The sequence below is a fragment of the Tursiops truncatus genome, chromosome 6 (assembly GCF_011762595.2).
Source record: "Tursiops truncatus isolate mTurTru1 chromosome 6, mTurTru1.mat.Y, whole genome shotgun sequence".
In the NCBI taxonomy this organism is placed as follows: domain Eukaryota; kingdom Metazoa; phylum Chordata; class Mammalia; order Artiodactyla; family Delphinidae; genus Tursiops; species Tursiops truncatus.
Window position 1 is genome coordinate 115,272,152 of NC_047039.1, and position 18,598 is coordinate 115,290,749.

At 54.1% G+C, this 18,598-nt stretch overlaps 1 protein-coding gene across 10 annotated transcripts in view; it reads left to right on the top strand.

Moving 5' to 3' along the window:
• EHMT1 (euchromatic histone lysine methyltransferase 1) overlaps positions 1–18,598 on the top strand; it is a 146,218-nt gene that overhangs the window by 61,767 nt on the left and 65,853 nt on the right. For 7 of the 10 annotated variants that reach the window (XM_073806874.1, XM_033859211.2, XM_073806872.1 and 4 more), the window contains 2 exons: positions 9,047–9,113; positions 13,079–13,635. In XM_073806874.1, the coding sequence (XP_073662975.1) occupies positions 9,047–9,113; positions 13,079–13,635 (624 nt within the window). Of the gene's footprint in view, positions 1–8,376; positions 8,514–9,046; positions 9,114–13,078; positions 13,636–18,598 lie in introns of all 10 variants that reach the window. The other 3 variants (XM_033859215.2, XM_033859218.2, XM_033859212.2) reach the window with 3 other exon arrangements.

Sequence of the window (18,598 nt, forward strand, 5' to 3'; positions counted from 1 at the left end):
TGGTTGGGGAACTAAGATCCTACATGCCGTGGGGCGGCTAAGTCCGCTGCTCCAGAGCCCATGCGCTGTAGCTAAGATCCGATGCAGCCAAATAAATAAATAAATATTTTTTTAAAAAAGAAAAGAAAACCAGAGCCTGATGCATATTAAAGTGGTGAAGAAAATTAAAAAAAAAAAAAAAAGAATACAGGATGCCCAGTTACATTTAAAGTTCAGATAAACATGCTAAAACACGGCTTGTCATTTATCTGAACTTAAGATGTCGCTGGACATCCATGTCTTGGGCAGCTTGTTGCACCCACTGCCCTGTGTTGGCCTTACACATCCAGCACGGGGTCAGATTCTACCTCACCTCTTGGGATGTGTTTTTTCCCTTAGGGTTTGTGTATATCGAAATCTGCCAATTTGCATTTAAGGAAAAAGCTTCACAAACTGGAAAGTTTTCTTTCTTTTTTCTCCAGCCACATCAGCTCTTTAGGATGTGAAAACTGATGCTCCAAAGGGTAGAGTTTGTTCTTCTGGGAGGGGCGGTCAGACCCAGCTCGCAGTGAGCATGTGGCTGTCGCGCTCCCCAAAGGGCGTGCTGCCGCTGCCGCTCACTGGCCATTCTGGCCACCTCCTGGGCAGACTTTGTACCCCCGCCCCGGTGCCTTTCAGGTGGATCTAACTGGGATTTTAATCAGAGGCAGTGAAGAAGTCGAATGAGGGTCTGGATAGGCTGGTGGAGGGACTCTTACTGTGAGCAGTTCTGGCATCGTGGGGTCCCAGCTCCAGTTTTACTGTCAAAAACGGCAGGTCACCGAATGTGAGGATGCGAGGAGGGTTAGGACCAGCTGGCAGGGCTGAATGGAGGACAAGGCTGGAGGGGGACCGGCCTATTCTCCAGTGGACAGATGGACCTTAGCCACATGGTGCAGAGTCTGAGGGTTTTCTTCTGGTTTCTCTTCTGTTTAAGGAATGTGGACACTCGAGGCAGGAGCGCTTTGTTTTTGCATATTTAAGAAGAGTTGAGTCTGACTTCCTTGGCAGTCCAGTGGTTAAGAGTCCTTGGTTCTACTGCAGGGGGCTTGGGTTAGATCTCTGGTCCGGGAACTAAAACCCACATGCAATGTTGAGTTTAGGACTGTAAAGATTCCTGATTCTGTGAAGAGAGGGGTGTCCTTGGGTATAGCCCCACCCCTCAGGACCCCGCACCTCCCTTCAGTCTTTCCTCACTGCTTTCACCCTGTGAATGTCTTTTTATTTAGAAGTTTGTATGCAAAGGGCTCTTTGACTGAAAGAAGCCCCAGAATCTCTGCAAATCCCAGGCTCTGAGAGGATTCCCTTTTTCAGTCTGGGTTTGGGAGTGTGATATGAAGTCTGCTCCTGAAATGTTCTGGAGTTCGGGCAGATGTGCTGAGGATAAAGAGGACAAAAAGCCCTGGAAGGAGCTGTTTTTCTGGAATTGTCGTGTCTCGGTGGTGCAGTGGACGAGAGTTGTACGGCGTGTGTGCCTTGTGTACACCTGGTGAGCACACATGGTCCCCGCTGGTTCCCGCTGCAAGCTGTGGATTCTTAGTCGTGCCCACGTTTGTGGCATCTGAAAAACGGAAGGCCTGATGCTTACGGATGAGGTTGCCGGTCCGGATTCCCGGTGCTTTTGCGGGTGGGGTCTGACTCTGGGGTTGTCTGTCTTCCAAGGAGGAGGTGAAGGAGGTGCAGGTCCTTCCTCATTGGGACACATGGGTCTTGGGGTGGAGATGGGGCCCAGCCTTGCGGTTGAAGCCCTCGTGATTTAGGCGGTGGCCGTGGTACTTGAGCAGGGTGAGCAGGTTCGGCCCGTGCTGAAGGAGGGATGGAAAGTGGGGCAGGTCGTCTGGGGGGGGCGCCCATTCCTTCACCTCCTGGCTTCCTGAGGGTGGGGTGTTGGGGTCTCAGGCCACGGGGGCCATGGATCTCTGGGCTATGGGCAGGGCCGCCAGGGTGAGCTGCCAGCACTGGGTCGGGGGCTGTGCCTTTAGAGAAGCCAGGTTGAGGAGGCCTCCGCCCTGACCAGTGACCTTGATCAGTGATGTGGCCTGGGGGAGAGTTTAGATGATTTTATTGGAAGTTCTTCCAGGAAAGAGACCAGGCTTTTGGGAAACGAGTTAGCCACTGGTGGACCTTCACCAGTGTTGATTCTGTTGTCTGTGTGTGAGTGAGAGACTGGCCTTTGGGTTCTGTGCCTCTGCGGCCATGTTGACTTAATTAAGAACTTGAATTGCTGGCTGGTTGTTCATGCACATTAATGTGTTTCACTCCCATACAACTAGGTAGATGGTTGTAAATGGAAAGGTCTTGATTTGAAGTCGAATAATTACCTCAAAACTTTGTTTTAACCCATTGTTTTGTTTTGCTTCGATCAGGGAGAAAGAATAACCTGCTAGGCTAGACAGGGTTGAGGTAAGCAGTAACATTTCTTTACTGTGAGCTTTACGAATATGTGCTGCTCTTCCTTTTTTTTTTTTTTTTTTTTTTGTGATATGCGGGCGTCTCACTGTTGTGGCCTCTCCCGTTGAGGAGCACAGGCTCCGGATGCGCAGGCTCAGTGGCCATGGCTCACGGGCCTAGCCGCTGCACGGCATGTGGGATCCTCCCGGACCGGGGCACGAACCCGTGTCCCCTGCATCGGCAGGCGGACTCTCAACCACTGCGCCACCAGGGGAGCCCTATTTTTCTTTTTTTTTCTCTTCCTTTTTATGCAAGAGAAATTGGCCACTGGTGGGGCCTGTGTCTTAAATAAGGCACAGCAAATGTTAGAGCAGAGCCCTAGGGCAGGTTTTGTCAGGTAGAGGCTTGTACAGAAGTTTCAGACCGAGAGAGTATTCCTTTTCTTTGATATTTGTTTTTCATATTCATCTGATAAGCTAATGTGTCCTTCGTTTGGAGACTTCATAGCATCCCAGACTCCAGCACACTGTCCCTTGCCCTACAGGTGTCAGCCGCTTGGGTGTGCCCCTCCTTGCCCACCCCTGCCTGTCCTCTGCCCTCCCTCCTTCCCCATGCCACCCCCTCCCCCTGGTCCTCTTCCACCCTGTGCCACCGGCAACAGTCACTCAGAGAAACGAGCGAGGAGGTGCTTGGGTTTTAAGTAGGAGACAGAAGTGAGGCAGAGATGGCGGTGCTGTTTCCAGGTCTCAAGCTCACCCAGGGCCTGGTGTGTTGTGAGCACGTCAGCGGGTTCCTGAATGCACTCGGGTAGACACAGAGCAAAATAGCGGCCCAGTCTGGCATTATTTGAGTGTTACATAATATTCTTTTTTTTTTTTTTTTTTTTTTTTTTGCGGTACGCGGGCCTCTCACTGCCGTGACCTCTCCCGTTGCGGAGCACAGGCTCCGGACGCGCAGGCCCAGCGACCATGGCTCATGGGCCCAGCCGCTCTGTGGCACGCGGGATCCCCCCAGACCGGGGCACGAACCCGCGTCCCCTGCATTGGCAGGCGGACCCTCAACCACTGTGCCACCAGGGAAACCCCATAATATTCTTAAAACAGACTTTTTTTGGGGAAAGGTCATGAACCATAATTTTGTGGGTGAACGTGTGGCTGGCTGGTGCTGTGACAGGAGGCAGCTGGTTTGCCACTGTGTTCATAGGGTCCTGGGGGCTGTGCCCACCCCGGCTTGTCTCCAGACACCTGCTGTGTTCGTGGGGTCCCGGGGGCTGTGCCCGCCCAGCTTGTTTCCAGATACCCGTTGTCACCAGTCAGGGCCCGGGGCCCAGAGGTGTTGTTGGCGGGCCCGGTGTCCTTGCTGTGGGGCAGTGGCCCCAGAGTGAGGATGAATTCAGTCACTAAGCGTGTCGTTTGGTGCCACCCTCCTGATTCCTGCTAAGGTGCCGACAGCATTGCCCTTGCACCATCTGTGCAGATGTCAGTACTGCGAAACGGGTGAGTGGGATCCTGCTGGTGTTATGAAAACAGTCTTGATCTCTGGAAGGGTCTTGGGGACCCCAGAGAACTCCTGTTTGAGGGGGTTGAAGGGTGTAGGAGGTTGGCAGTTGGGATGCAGCTGTGATGGGCTGGGAGAGGCAGTGAGGCCCGGCCATGTGGGACTGAGGGTAAAGATGAGGTACAGCCTTGCCTGGCCCTGGATGGACAGTGGGAAATCAGAGGCCTGGGATCAGACATCCTGGCCCCACGGCCCAACCCGGTGGGGACAGGTCATGGCATCATTACTGAGATGTGGCCAGGACAGGTCCTGGGAGGTGACGCCTCAAGTCAGGTGCTGCCAGTGAGGTCAGGGGGCAGGCGGATGAGTTAAGATGCGTGAAGCAGGCCTGGGCAGGAGGGCATTTTCTCCGGTCCAGACCCTGAGGATCAGTACCTACATGCAGGAGTAAGTGGAATCTGACTTGGTGCTGGTCCCGGGTGTCAAGAGGCCAACTCTGTGGGGAACCCCCCAGGAGCCTGTCCGGGCACCCCGCCAGGGTCGCCACAGCTCTTCACTGTTTCAGAGTCTGGAAACCCAGATTTCTTGTAAACTCTGCTACTTTTTAAATGTTGATAGTTCATTGAAGGTGGAAACAGCTGTGCTGTCTGACTCCCGAGCCTGCTACTCCTTTGGGGGTTTCCCCCACCCCGCCACTAGTTGTCTTTATGTCTCTGTTCTCCTGCTCTCTCCGGACCTGAGTCCCACAGCCAGTGCTGGAACCCTTGCGTTTGCCCGTGGTCCTGGGCCCCCGGTGACACGGGGTGCAGGCGCAGCAGTTTGTGGAGCCCCCAGTGCACGCGTGTTCTGTGTCCTCACGCATCCTGGGCTGCGGGTCTGCTGGCTCCGCGTCAGGCACCAGGTCTGTCGTCCTCACAGCAGCTCCTGGAACAAGCGGTCCCTGCCTTGCAGCTGCAGAAGCCAGGTGACCTCGGCAAAGTGCAGGGGGACAGAGGAGCCGGATAGGGCCTGGGTCCTCAGGTCCCAAGCCTGTGCTTCTGCGCCTCTGCCGTGGACCAGTTCCCCTCTGGGAAGTCCTTGCTGCTGCGTCTCTGTTCCCTGCAAGACGCGCTGTCGTCATTTCAGTTCTACCCTGTCTGCCCTGTGGCCACACAGCGTGCTTCCAGTCTGAAGACTTTCCTAACTTTTCCTTTTTAAAACACTTTAATTTGAAATAATTTCAAACATACAGAAAAGTTGCAAGATTAGTACAGTGGCTCCCATCTACCCTTCACCCAGACTCCACTTGTTGTGTCCTTCACACGTGCACGTGTGTGCACACACACCACACACATGCATCTTGTCTCCTCTGTCCCGCACAAAGGTAAGTCCAGGCTCTTATTTACTACAAACAAGGGCATTTCTCTGAATAACCATCAAGATACCCGATGTTGACACAACCGTCTGGTCTGCAGTGCATGCAGGTGTCACGGTAATCACACGTGAACACGGTGCCCGGTCGCTGTGCATGCAGTCGTCACAGTAGTCCCTTCACAGCGCTTTCCCGCTCTGGACGGGGAGTTGAGGGGACTCCAGCTCCTCGGTCTTCCTTTTCCAAGGGCACATCACGTTGCTTTCTGGAAACCCTGGTGGCAGGAAGGGTTAGGGTTAGGGTGCATCCCATCAGGAGACCTGCCGCTTTGTCCGTGACCGTCCCATGGGTGAGGCTACAGGTTTCTCCACGGAAGGTCACTGCTCTTCCCTTTACTTGAGGGAATTCCCTCTTACTTGAGGACAATGTTGCGGCGAGATACTTTGAGATTCTGTAAGATCCCGTTTCTTACGAAACTTCCTCCACGAGTTGTAATGGTGGCTTCAGCTCCCAGCCCTCTCTCTGCCTTCAGTTGTTGGCATCTAGGATAAGCAGCTTTCCCTGTTGGATTTGTTTGTTATCCATTCATTTATTTAATGCTGGTGTTTATTCACTGGTTTACAATTCCTGTTCCTGTCATTATTCATTTTGATGCTCCAAGTGTCGTAAACTCCGGAGTGGGCATCCCTTGGGTCTGTCCTGGTTCTTGGACGCCCCCTGCCAGTTTGAGTGCTTCGTTTTCAGGCACAACCCGAGGTTCTAAGCTCCTCTTGTGCCCCTGCCTTGCCTGGAGTTGGTCCTCTCTGCCAGGAGCCTCAGTCTCTCTGTGGAGGTGGCACGTGGGAGTCGAGATTCTGTGCTGCTGCTGCCCAGGGGCCCTCGCACTGCTCAGAGCTTCTGCTGTGCGCACTGCCGTTGGCTCGCGTCTTCTCTGGAGGTTGTCCTCCTCCTGTTGTGGCCCCGTATCCCAAGCTCACTCTGGGGTTAGTTGAGGCTCTTCTTGCAAAGCAGAGACTGAGGTCACCCATCCACCTTTTACTGTCGGGATTGTCACAGCCCCTGCCTGTGGGAGAGCTGGCAGGGGTTTCAAGTGTCTGCCAGCAGTTCTGTTTGGTTCTGGTTTTGTTAGTGGTTTGGGCTACGTGTTCCACCTGTAATCCTTTCCTGGTTGATGTCGATTTTGTAGGTTGCTGGCCCTTTGGAAAAGGCAACGAAAACCATGTTCCCTCTGTTTTTTTTTTTTTTTTTTTTGCGGTACGCGGGCCTCTCACTGCTGTGGCCTCTCCCGTTGCGGAGCACAGGCTCCGGACGCGCAGGCTCAGCGTCCATGGCTCATGGGCCCAGCTGCTCCGCGGCATGTGGGATCTTCCCGGACCGGGGCACGAACCCGTGTCCCCTGCATCGGCAGGCGGACTCTCAACCACTGCGCCACCAGGGAAGCCTCCATGTTCCCTCTTGCTAGGTACATATAGGTTCAACTCACAGAGCATCTGGGTTCAGGAGATTTCTGTCTTTCTTGCCCTGGTCGTGGGCCGAGCTCACCCGCAGCCTCAGTCTCTGGGCCTTTGGGCTTCCAGATGTGGCACTGGCAGTGCCCACAAGGAGCAGGGTGGCCGCAACACGTGTGGACTGTGCGTCTGGGCTGTCCCAGAGCGCCCCTCAGGCTTGCGCCACACCCAGTCCCCTAGGAAGACCCTGTTTTTCTCTGCCACATGCTTTCTCAGCTTCTTCCTCCCGCCCGGCACTGCCGACAGGTTGGGGACAGGACAGGTTCCCCCCTTTGGACCCTGAGTGCTCATGCTGGCAGGGCAGACAGGCTGGTGGTGTGCCTGGTGGTGGTGGGACCAGCAGGGCCACAAGGCGAGGTCCAGGTGAGGCTGTCTGAGAAGGTGGAGCTTGGCCTGCTGAGGGGTGGCGGGGTCCAAGGGCCAGAGGCTGGCATCAGGGTGTGGGAGGGGGTGCCGAGGGGAGCAGAGGCTGGGCTTTGCCATCCACGATGAAGGCTTGTTTCTCCTTGACGAGGAGGGATGTGTCAGGTCTGACTCCGTAAGAAAGTACTCCCCTTCTTCTGGGAGGAAGGCTGTGAGGCCTCAAGAGTTTCCCTTAGTGCCTGGCACCAAATTCCAGCTTCCTAACTGCAGAAGGGGCAGCAGGGAGTTGGCCAGTGCCAACAGACCAGGACTGTTTAATCCAGGCCTGTAGATGGTATGAGCACAAGGCCACTGGGAGGGGCTGGAGAAGAGCCCCCAGCTGGCTACCCCTCACCGCTGCAGCCTTGCAACCCCTGTTTTATAACGTCACAGCACCCCACACTCTAGGTGAAGTTAATGTGTTTGTTTCTTATCCCCCGACTGGAACAGGGCTCTGAGGACTTTTCTGAAAAGGACCACACATGGCTTTGACCACAGAGGTTTCTGTCACATCTTGTCGTTATTGTTCATAGGTCTCTGGTGATGTAAAAACCACTGTCAGCTGGCCCTGTGGCCTGGACCCTGCTGTCCACTGAGGCCTCCCCGTGGGCTGGCAGGTGCCTGGCACACAACAGATGCTCAGGAACGGTGGCTGGCCTTCATCCATGTGGCCACGTGCACGACGGAGCTCCTCAGCTCCTAGAACAAGGGACCCTGTGTGACCAGCTAGGAGTGGATGTCCACCCAGGCGCCATTGGCTGTGGTCTGGTGGCCAGGACCGGGTAGTGCCAGTGAGACCCTACCCCTGTGTGTGTGTGCATGCACACATGCCTCAAAAAACAAGTCCTCTTAGGTCCCCTGAGGAGTTCTCAGGGGCCCCAGGGATCCTCAGCTTACACTTTGAAAACCACTGGGTTTCAAACCACTGGTCAGGCCAGACGTGGAGCCCTGGAAAGGTAGGAGAGTGGAGCCTGCAAGCGGCCGGAGGGAGCTTGCCGTGCTTGTGCCCCTTCTTGGCCCGCAGGCCTGGGGTGGTGGAGTCAGCGGGTGGGGACTTCTGGAGGTGCCAAGGAAGGAGGGCGCCGTGGGGGTGGGGGTCCGGGTGGGGGTGGGCACTGCTCCAGGGAGCCGCCTGACCCCAGTGAAATTAGCAGTGGGAGCCAGGCTCAGGAGGAGTGTTGCGAGCATATGTTGTGGTGTCTCTTGAAGAAAACATTCCAGAACGTTACGCAAGCGTTATGGGAGCTATGCCCCTAGACTCTGGATGTCGCTAAGAGAGATGCCTAGAGGGTCTGCGTCAGCTGCTCCCCCTGTGGACCGGACACCTGCAGAGACCCCGCTTAAGGGTGTGTTGTGTGTTTCTGTTCGTTCTCTAACCAGACTCTCACATTCCTGAAGGCAAGAAGTTTGTCTTAAAACCATTGCAAGAGGCATCGTGTAATTCACGTCTCTGTATGGTAGACTCAAATATTTAGTGATTCAGGTTTTCATTGAATTTTCTTGATTTATCCATTTCTCTAACTTTTCTGTAGGTTGTTGGACATTTGAAATACTTAGATGAATTGTTGTCAGCAGCAGAATGCACTTTGAAATAAATTGTAGCATTCCTATGACAGAGAAAACATTTGCAATTTTAGTTACGTAAGCCATGCATTCTTATTATTAAAAGACTGTCCCCCCAATACAGTTGAAGTAGAGGTTTCCCGGGGCTGTGGTTGACTGCTGGTCCTCCTCCCGAAGAGACGGTGTCAAGAGCATTTTCCACTGGCTCGAGGTTCCCTGTCCGTCCTGTCCTTGGTGGTTTAGTTTTGGTTTGGATGCGATGCCCACGGACAGGAGTCCTGCTGGCGGAGCCCGGCTGACATTTATTTCTCTTTAGCAGGCGGTTCCGGCGAAGGGGGAGACCAAGCAGGACTGCGGCCTGGGAGCCGAGCTGCCGAGTGAAGGTAAGGGCGCCCGGGGCCCCTTGCCTGGCCACCCCTCCTCAGCCAGGCCTGCCGTACGGCCTCCTCCTGTGGGGTCCCGGGGCTCATGGTCCTCTAGGAGGGTGGAGGCCCTGTGCGTCCTGGTCCTCAGGGCGCCGTGAGGCCAGCAGGGGGGCGGCCGCACCAGGTCTTGGGGCATGGAAGCTGCTGCGGAGGTGCCAGGAGGTAGAGGGAGGCTGGCGAGGGGCTGGTACATAGGGGAGCTTTTGGAGGGACAGGCCCGGAGTCAGGCTGGGAGGTGCTGGCTCTGGGACAGACCGTGACAGGTAAACCCCACTGTCCCACCCAAGCTGCCTGGGGGTGCCAGCCAGACCCCTTTGGAGAGCAGCGTCCTGGCTGGATACCATGAGGCCGGCGCCTGGGAGCCTCAGATGCTGGTGTCCGCCTGGCCGTGTCGGCACAGGCCCTCCTGTGCGAACAGCAGGGCCATGCGGACGAGAAGCGTGTCTCAGTGTCGTCCTGCTGGCTGGTGGTGTGGCGCTGTCCCCACTGACGTGGGAGGAAACGCGCCCGCACCGCGCTCCTGTCCCTTGTGACAGAGATTGCCGCCTGGTCCCGGCTGCACACCCGCGCCACCGCCCCAGCCTGGTCCCTGGACGATGTCCAGCCGCCTCTCAGCTGGGTGGGGAAGAGGCTGGCTCGGGGCCAAGGTCAGGCGAGCTTACCCGGGCTGTCAGACGCCCATCCGGCCCTGCATCCTCTGAAGACACACAGACAGTGGCCCGTGGGTGGCAGAGGCCAGTCTGGAGAGGTTGCCGTGTGTGTAGCAGTGGGAGGCGAGGGCCCTGCCTTTCCAGGCACTGCAGGGAGACGGAGGCCTGTTTCCCAGTGTTCCGTGTAGACCTGTGAGCTCGGTGCGGGCGGCCCTGAGCCTCCCAGGACGAGGCCTCGAGTGGCCTGGTGGCAGGGACCACCTTGTGCCCTAGGCTGGCAGCCGCTTTTTGTCTTTCCCGAGCTGTGGTGCGGCCCCCACGATGGGAACTGCTGCGGGCCTGCCCCTCCCTGGTGGGCCCACATGCTGCTCTGACACCTTTTCACGTCCACGGGGTCCTCTGCTTTTGTGACCACTCCGTGCACACCCGAGGGTGACAGTGGGTGAAGGCAGAGTATGGGCCCCCAGCTTGGGGCTGATGGCAGGGCAGCCTTGCTTGAGAGAAGGGACCCAGCAGCCCAGGCCACAGGGCAGGACCGTCTTACCTGTGAGTGTGTCGCTTAGCATGTGACCAAAATGCTTCAGGTTCTAGTAGAGCTGTTGGGACTCAGGGAGCTGAGTGGGGTGGGGGTTGGGCAACTGCCTGCCTGGCTTCCCAGGGCTGTTTCCAGCCTCACCCCCTCTCTCCCTGGGGCATCTTCTCCAGACAGCCCAGCTTGGACGGAAGGCCATGGCCCTGCCCTGCTTTCTGCCCTCGCCCTGCACCTCAGGGTGCCTCATCCGGCCCACCGGCCCCTCTCTGCTGCACCCCGGCTGGCCCTGGGGCGCTTCCCTCCCGGAGCTGCCCTGCACACTGTCCTGCCTGTCCCTTTGCTCACAGTGGTGGGACCTCTGAAGACCTGCCTCAGCGTTTTCCTTCTGGCGCTGTCTTCCTCCCTGTTCCTTGAAATGTTCCCTTCCTTGGGCTCCCACTCTGTCTGCCCTCCTGGGCCCTTTTCTAAAAGAAGTTGTGGATGAGTGATGCCAGGTGCCAGTCTCCTCTGCACACGGCCCCTGCGCCCAGGCCTGGGCCCTCCTTTCGAGGAACCTCCAGACTGATTCCTGCAGCAGCTGCACCACGTCCATGCCCCCCAGCAGCGAGGGCGGCTCCCGACAACACTCGTCGGCACCTTCTTTTTGGTTCCATCTGTCCTAGTGGGTGCAAAGTGGTATCTCGTCGTGGTTTTGATGTGTATTTCCTTGCTGGCTGGCGATGCTGAGCATTTTTTTCATGTGCTTATTATCCATTTGTGTATCTTCTTTGGAGAAATGTCAATTCAGATCCTTTGCCCGTTTTTAAAATTGGTTATTGATTTTTATTAATGCATTGTCAGAGGTTTTTAAAAATATATTTTAGGTACAAGTTCCTTATCAGATGTGTGATTTGCAAATACTCTTTTCCAATCTATGGCTTGTCTTTTCACCTTCTTGATGGTATCCTTTGAAGCACAAAATAAAGTCCAACTTACCTGTTTTTCTTTGGTTGCTTGTGGTTTTGTTGTAGCATCTAAGAAACCATTGCTTCATAGAAGATCGTAAAGATTTATGCCTGTGTTTTCTTTTTATAGTTACAGATCTTGGAAACGTTTTCAGTTAATTTTTGTATATGGTGTGAGGTAAGGGTCCAACTTTATTCTTTTGCAAGTTGAGATGCATTTGTCCTAGGAGCTTGCCTTTCTGAGCACCTGTCAGCGTCTGGCCCCTGGGTGGCTGTGCTCGACGCCCCGTGACTGTCCGCATCCCCGTCCTCCTTTGTGTTGGGAGAGGCCCATTTCCCCTTCCTTTGCTGTGCTTTTCCACGATTTACTTTGCTGTTTGTGAAAATTTGTTTTCCCTGCACATTTCAGAATAAGGTTATGGAGTTCCTCAATACACTGATTGGAATTTTGATTAGGGTATCATTGAACTTAGAGAGTCAGTTTGAGGCGACATGCATCTTTGTATTTTTGCCGTCACGTTCAAGGTCGTGAGATACTTCCATTAAAATTTTTTTTCTCTGCAGAGACTTTGCATGATCTTGGTTAAAGTTTTATATCCTTTATAGTTTTTCCTGCTTTTTTATGAATACTGTCTTTTTTTTTCCTTATGTTTTCTCAAAAGTTAAGGCCAGCGTAGAAAAATGCCTTTGGTTTTTGTACTTGATTTCAGATTTGGCAGCCTTGCTGCACTCGTGTTTGACTTGCTGACGGACCAGGTGTGCAGGAGAGCCTAACCCTTGTCGCCAGGCCTTGCTCCTCGTTTCTCTCTCCCGTGGGGTCATCTGGGACCCCACTCTTGTGTGAACCTTTGTGGTGTTAATGGATGTCCTGATGTTGTTTCTGATCCTACATGGAATTCATGCAACATTTCTGAATAAGTGTATCTTTGCTGTAGGTTGGCATGCGGCCTTCTCCAAGTTGAGTAGGTTTTCACCTATTCAGTTTTGCCAAGGGTTTTAAAAAAAATTAATAGCTGTTTATTCATTCAGACAGTACTTACTGCACTTGTGTTTCTGTGCTCAGGGTACAGTAGTGAACGTGGACCTCTCCTTGCAGGGGCCAGTACAGTCGTGATGGAGTCGTGGCAGGTGATGTGCTGTAAACAGGGGTACAGGGGTGATGGGTGGTGGGGTCTTGGACGTGACCACAGCCCCTCTGCACCCAGCGCTGTAACTGTGAGCTTTCTGCTGGGGTCTGTAGTGAGGCTCCGCATGTGGCGATCTGCTGGTGGGAAGTGTGTTTCTTGTTTATCAAGTTGAGGAGACGCGCTTCAGAGACCAGGGGTTTGTAACGAGGCTTCTGGCTGACAGACTGAAAACTCACCCTGTTTTCTTTAGGTCTGTTTTTGGGAAGCTGCTCCCGAGGCCTTGTTTCCTGTCTCTGAATCCTACCCAGTTTTGTTTTCCAGTGGTGAATTTGTTCCTGGAGGATATGTAAATCCTGCATAATGTGTTGGAAGTCTTTTAAGAATTCACTGGAGGAGTGGGGTGTTTGTTTCAAGGACCACACCCCACCCACACCTCACTAGGGGCGGGGCGCAGACCGCCCTTCTGGGGATGGGGTCATTCCCCCCTTAACTGACTCACTGTCGAGACAGTGTCTGTGACATACCTTATATTTAATCCGTCTGAACTCAAATGTTTGTCTATGAAATAAAGTGGTTTTTCTTCAGACAGTTTTGTGTAAGCAGGGCAGTGGGGGCTCTCGTGTTGGGGTCGCAGGCGGGGCAGCCACTGACTCTTCTCCTCCTTCCGTAGGGTCACCTATGGCTGCTGATGAAGGCTCGGCAGAGCAGCAGGGAGGGGAGGCCCATGTGGCTGCAGACGGGGAAACCAACGGGTCCTGCGACAAGAGCGATGCCAACGGCCACCCGGCCGCTGTGAAGCACACTCAGGAAAGCACGAGAGTCAGCCCGCAGGAAGGAGCCGGTCCGGTGGCCCGGATAGCAGAAAATGGGATTTTGGACAGAGACACTGAGGTGGGGAAGCAGAACCACATCCGAGCCGACGGCTTCACTCAGACTCCCGTCGTCGGGAGCAACGGCTACTTCCTCGGCAAGGCCCCCCTGTCTGAGCCACCGCTGCGGGTGGCTGGCGCCCTGGCCTCCTCCCTGCCCGGTCACGCCGCGAAGACCCTCCCTGGCGGGGCTGGCAAAGGGAGGACTCCTGGCGCTTTTCCCCAGCCGCCGGCCGCCATGCCAGCCAAGCCCGGGGAAGGCAGCAAGGACACAGAGGACAAGAAGGCCCCGGCCCCGGGCGCTGACGTCAAGGTCCACAGGGCTCGGAAGACCATGCCGAAGTCCATCCCGGGCCTGGTAACGCGTCCCTGTTGGGGTGGGGCCGCTCTCCTGTCTGTCTCCTCTTTTGTTTCGTGTGCGGATGGCAAGTGGACTTCTGTGCGTGGAGGGGAGAGGCCGGGAAGTGGTGGGGTCGTCAGCCACGGTTGCCTGCGGGCCTTGTAGGGTTCCTGAGTGTGACCCGTCAGCCTGCTTTCTGGGCTTCTCCTCGTAGGTGCCTGGGCTCACCGGGAGCTCCTCGTCCGCGTTGGGGAGTTACTGGCTTGGGAGACTCAGCACCCGCCTGTCTCTCTGGGGAGTGAGTAGGCAGGAGGGCGGCTGGGGCCCGGGAGTGACGCGCTACAGACACAGGGCGTGGTTTGCTCCCTGCTTCCTGCACGAAGTCCGGGTGTGCAGTCAGACGCCTGGCATTGCTTGTGCTGGTGCTGCTGGTGCGGGTCGGACCCTTCCCCAGGGGCCCCGCGGCCTGACCCGTGTGTTTCTCCAGCTCTAGAAGGTTCTGCACGGCTTCCCTCCCTGGACCTCCCCTCTTCTCCAGCTCCATCATTTGTCCCTCAAGACCCAGCACTTTGGTCTTGCTGGTCATTCCACATGTTGATGTTTTCAGTTTGACAGTTATATTTTTCATATCCAGTGTCTTGGATTAGTTTTTTAAGAATACCTGCATTGTTAGTTACATCTTTGTCTTATCCTTCAAAAGACAGTTATAACCCTTGCATGGTCTTGGTTACAACTCCTGTCTCCTCACGTGGGGGTTCTGTCTGGCCTTGGCACCTCTTGTTCGGGTGATTTTTCCCCTGAAATGACTTTCCTCCAGAAGCGTGCACATCTTTGTTTCTGTGCTTCCCTGTTGCCTGGCTGTCGCCTGCCTGCTGTGACTGTGGAGGCGGGGGGGGTGCTGGAAGCTGGGCCGCAGCCCACTGCCCACGCAGCGTGGGGCCCCTGACGCCCCCAGCCTGACCAGCCCTGGCCTGACTTCTGCCTTTCGTAGTATTTTTATGTACGTGCCGAAAGTTAAACTTTTTAATAATTGTTCACAGGAGGCTGCACAGACAGTACAGAGAGAGCCCATGTCCCCTCCAGCCGGTTTCTCCCAGGGTACCACAGTGTGGGTTTACGTGCCCACCCAGCACTGCGAGCCTCCCTCTGTGGTCACCCCGGCCATCCCTGACCCCGTCCCCCATCTCTGGAGGCATGTTGTTTCAGGTGTTCTGAAACGCGGGATGGCAGAGTTCGGGGGCTTTCTTCCCTCACTCCGCACCCCTGACCCCCCACCCAGGCTATGTCTGCAGGGCCCTCCTTTGCGTGTCGACAAGTATTGCGTGTGTAACCGCTCGCCCATCGAGGGACATTTGGGGGTTCTCAGCCTTGGGGTGCTCCATTAAAGCTGCTCTGGACATTCACGTACACATTTTTGTTTGGATGAAAGTTTTCGCTTCTCTGGGTAAAATATCCAGGAGCTCAGTTGCAAGGCTATGTGGTAATTGGATATTTAGTTTTATAAGTAACCGCCACGCTGCACTGCACAGGCTACTACATTCTATGTCCCTGCGTCCTCCAGAGGGGTGTTTGGTGTTGCCTCTTCTCTGTCGTAGCTGTGATTCCTCGTCATGGTTTTAGTTTGAACCTCCCTAATGACTGATGGCGTTGAACAACTCTTCATGTGCTTATTTGCCATCTGTATGTCCTTTTTGGTGAAATGTCTTTCATATCTTTTGCCCACTTTACAATTAAATATTTTGGGAGCTTTGAGAGTTTGGGATATGGACCATTGCCAAGTGTTGGTTTGCCGATATTTTCACTTGGTCTGTAGCTGGTCTTCATCCTTTCGCTACTGAAGACCCCATGGTTTTTCTTAAAGCAGAAGTTCTTCATTTTGATGTAGTCCAGCTTACACAGTTTTTTTCTTTTAAGGCTGTGCTTTTGCTGTCATGCCTAAGAACTCTTCACCCAGCCCTAGATCCTGAAGATTTTCTCTAATTTTCATAGTTTTTTAGTTTTATGTGAACTTTAAATATATGGCCTGTTGTGAATTAATTTTTGTGTTAGATTTGAGGCTTAGGGTGAAGTTTATTTATTTATTCACCTACCATGTTTTGGCCCAGCATTATCGAGTTTAAAATGCATGTCAGACAACATTGTTTATTTATCTCCTCGAAATCGTACTCTTATTCCATCCCCACTTTAGAATTTTATTCTAATGTATTTTTATTCTCAAACATCTTTTTATATCCCTCTAGGGGGTTAAAAAAAAAGCAATCTGAAATTTAATTTCACGAAATATCTCTGACCATAAGGTTTATCTGAGGGTTAGCTTTGTTCTGGTTGGAGTTATTGTGATTAGTAGCGGCTTGCAGTCAATTGCAACACATACTTTGTTGGAAATTACTGAGCACTCTCGGGCTGGTCACTTGTAGTGAAAGAAAAGGGAAGGATTTTGAGGCTTTGGAACCTGATTTCCTGAAGACCAAGCCCATCCGCTCCACACCCTGGAAACTTCATCTGCTCCTGGGACCCCTGCCGGAAGAGGGGATTGGAGACGTGGAGATGGGGGTGCCCTCCTGGCTCCCGGCCCAGGTCCAGACCTGGCCTCTCCTGCCCTCTGGCTTCTCTTCTCCCCAGACCCAGTTTAGTCTTGTTTGCTTTTCTTAGGAAAGCATGTTTTATTGAAAATTGCGTTTTGAAAACAGTCATCCCCATGATAGAAAGAGTGTTACCTGCTTATGGCAAGAAATCCATTGTACTTTAAGAGTTTAAAAATGCAGGGGTTTTCACAGCCTGGTGGCCTCGCATCCCCAGGCAGGGCAGAGCCAGTTTGCCTCTCGGACCCAATGCCTGTGCCATCAGAAGGTGCCGACACAGGGTTAGGCTCAGCCACCGTTCACGCAAAGGAAGTGAGAACTTCTGGAAGGAGACCCTTTTACCCCGCATTGGCACGCCAGTGTAGACCCGTCTCCCTAACTGAATTGTGCTCATTCCTGGAGGTGCCACACGGGGACCTCTGGCTTCTCCTTGGGTGGCTGTGTCCCTGCGCTCTCCCTGGCTCCTTCCACACGGCCCCCCAGTAGTCCCTGGGTTCTGGAGAGAAGATGCGGGCCTGGCTGGGTACTCTCGGTCCGGGTGGGGCGGGTCCTCCTGCAGCTGGGGTGCAGGTGGGTGTTTGCTGCACCCGGAAGCGGGGGCACCAGGTGGGTGTGAGGACTCGTCCCAGTTGGGCCAGGCCCGACAGTGGCTGGGGTGAGGAAGGGAGAGCCGCTGAGCAGAGTGAGCACTGAGGTGGGGAGGCCAGCGGGGGCCAGGCGCGGTTGCCCTCGGGCGTCTGGGTCACACACTGTGACCCGGGCGCGTGGCAGGTAGGTGTTGGCGTGGGTCCTCTCTCCACGTGGGGGACTGGCTGGGGCTCTGCGGTGCCCCGCCGGGAGGTCAGGCGCCAGCCGCTCCGCCTCGGTGGGTTTGCTTTGTCAGATGATGGGGCCCTAACAGAGTTTAGGGTCTTCACTCAAGTTCAGCAGTTTTTAATTTTGTTTTTTAGATTTTCAAAAATAATACCTTGAATCAAAGAATGGATTTTGTGCCCGAGTGAGAACGAGCCTCACGTGGCTGTTGCCTTCTCAGATTTAGCTTCTGCCTTCATCCATTTATCCTTTAAGCTCCTGTGTCACGTCTGTCTTGCAAGCACTGGTGGAGGTGGTAGCTGCGTGGTCTCTGAGGTCGTTCGTGGGAGGAGTGAGGGAGCGATCGTGTCAAAGCAGTGACCTTGAGACAAAGCCCACGTATTTGAGAAGGACTGGAGAATTGACCCAGCTAACAGGTTACCTTTACCAGGGCTGTCTGTGCCAGGGCACGTTAGCGGTGGAGGCCACGGAGGAGGCCTCGGCCTGTGCTGTGTGAGGAGGAGCTGCGTGCGGGCCCAGGCGGGGAGCCTGGCAGAGGAGCCAGAGGGCTGAGCGTGGGTCCCGCTGGGAGAAGCCGAGTCCAGGGCCGCCCCGGCAGGCCTGTTGGCATCTCCCCGATGTCGACTCCCAGAGATGTGGACACTGTATTAAAATACGCATAACATAGAATTTGCCATTCTAACCATTTTTGACTATCCAGCTCAGGGGCATTAAGCACATTCACATTGTTGTGCGGCCGTCGCCACCATTCTCCCCAGGACTTCCTCGTCTCCACAGACTGACGCTCTGTCCCCATTAAACACTCACTCCCCTTCCCCACCCCCAGCCCTGGGCCCTGACATCTACTTTCTGTCTCGGATTGACTACGCTTGCTCCCTCATATGAGGATTTGTCCTTTTGTGCCTGGCCTGTTTCACTCAGCACAATGTCCTCGAGACAATGTAGCCTCTGTCAAAACTTCCTTCCTTTTTAAGGCCGGATAATATTCCATTGCATGCGTGTACGTATACACACATGTACATTTAGTTTATCCATCATCCATCAGTGGGCACTTGGGTTGCCTCCACCCCTTGTCTGTCGTGAACGATGCTGCTGTGAACACAGTTGTACAAAGAGCTCTTCGAGTCCCTGCTTTTGATTCTTCAGAGTGTGCACCCAGAAGTGGAATTGGCAGGATCATAGGATAATTCCATCTACTTCTTGAGGAAGCCCCACGCTGTTGTCCACAGCATCTGCGCCATTTTACCTTCCCCCCAGCAGCGCACCAAGGCCCCAGTGTCTCCGTACCTTCACCAACACTTGTTTTCTGTTTGTTTGATAGTAGCCATCCCAGGAGTGTGAGGTGGTCTCATTGCGGTTTTGAGTCGCATTTTCCTGATGATCAGTGATGTTAAATTAAGCATCTTTTCATGTGCTTTTTGGCCATTTGTATGTCTTCTTTGGAGAAATATCTATTCAGATGCTTTACCCATTTTTAAATTGGGTTTTTTTTGTTGTTGTTGAGCTGTAGAGTTCTTTATATATTCTATGCATGATTCCCTTATCGGATATATAATTTGCAAATATTGTCTCCCATTCTATAGGTT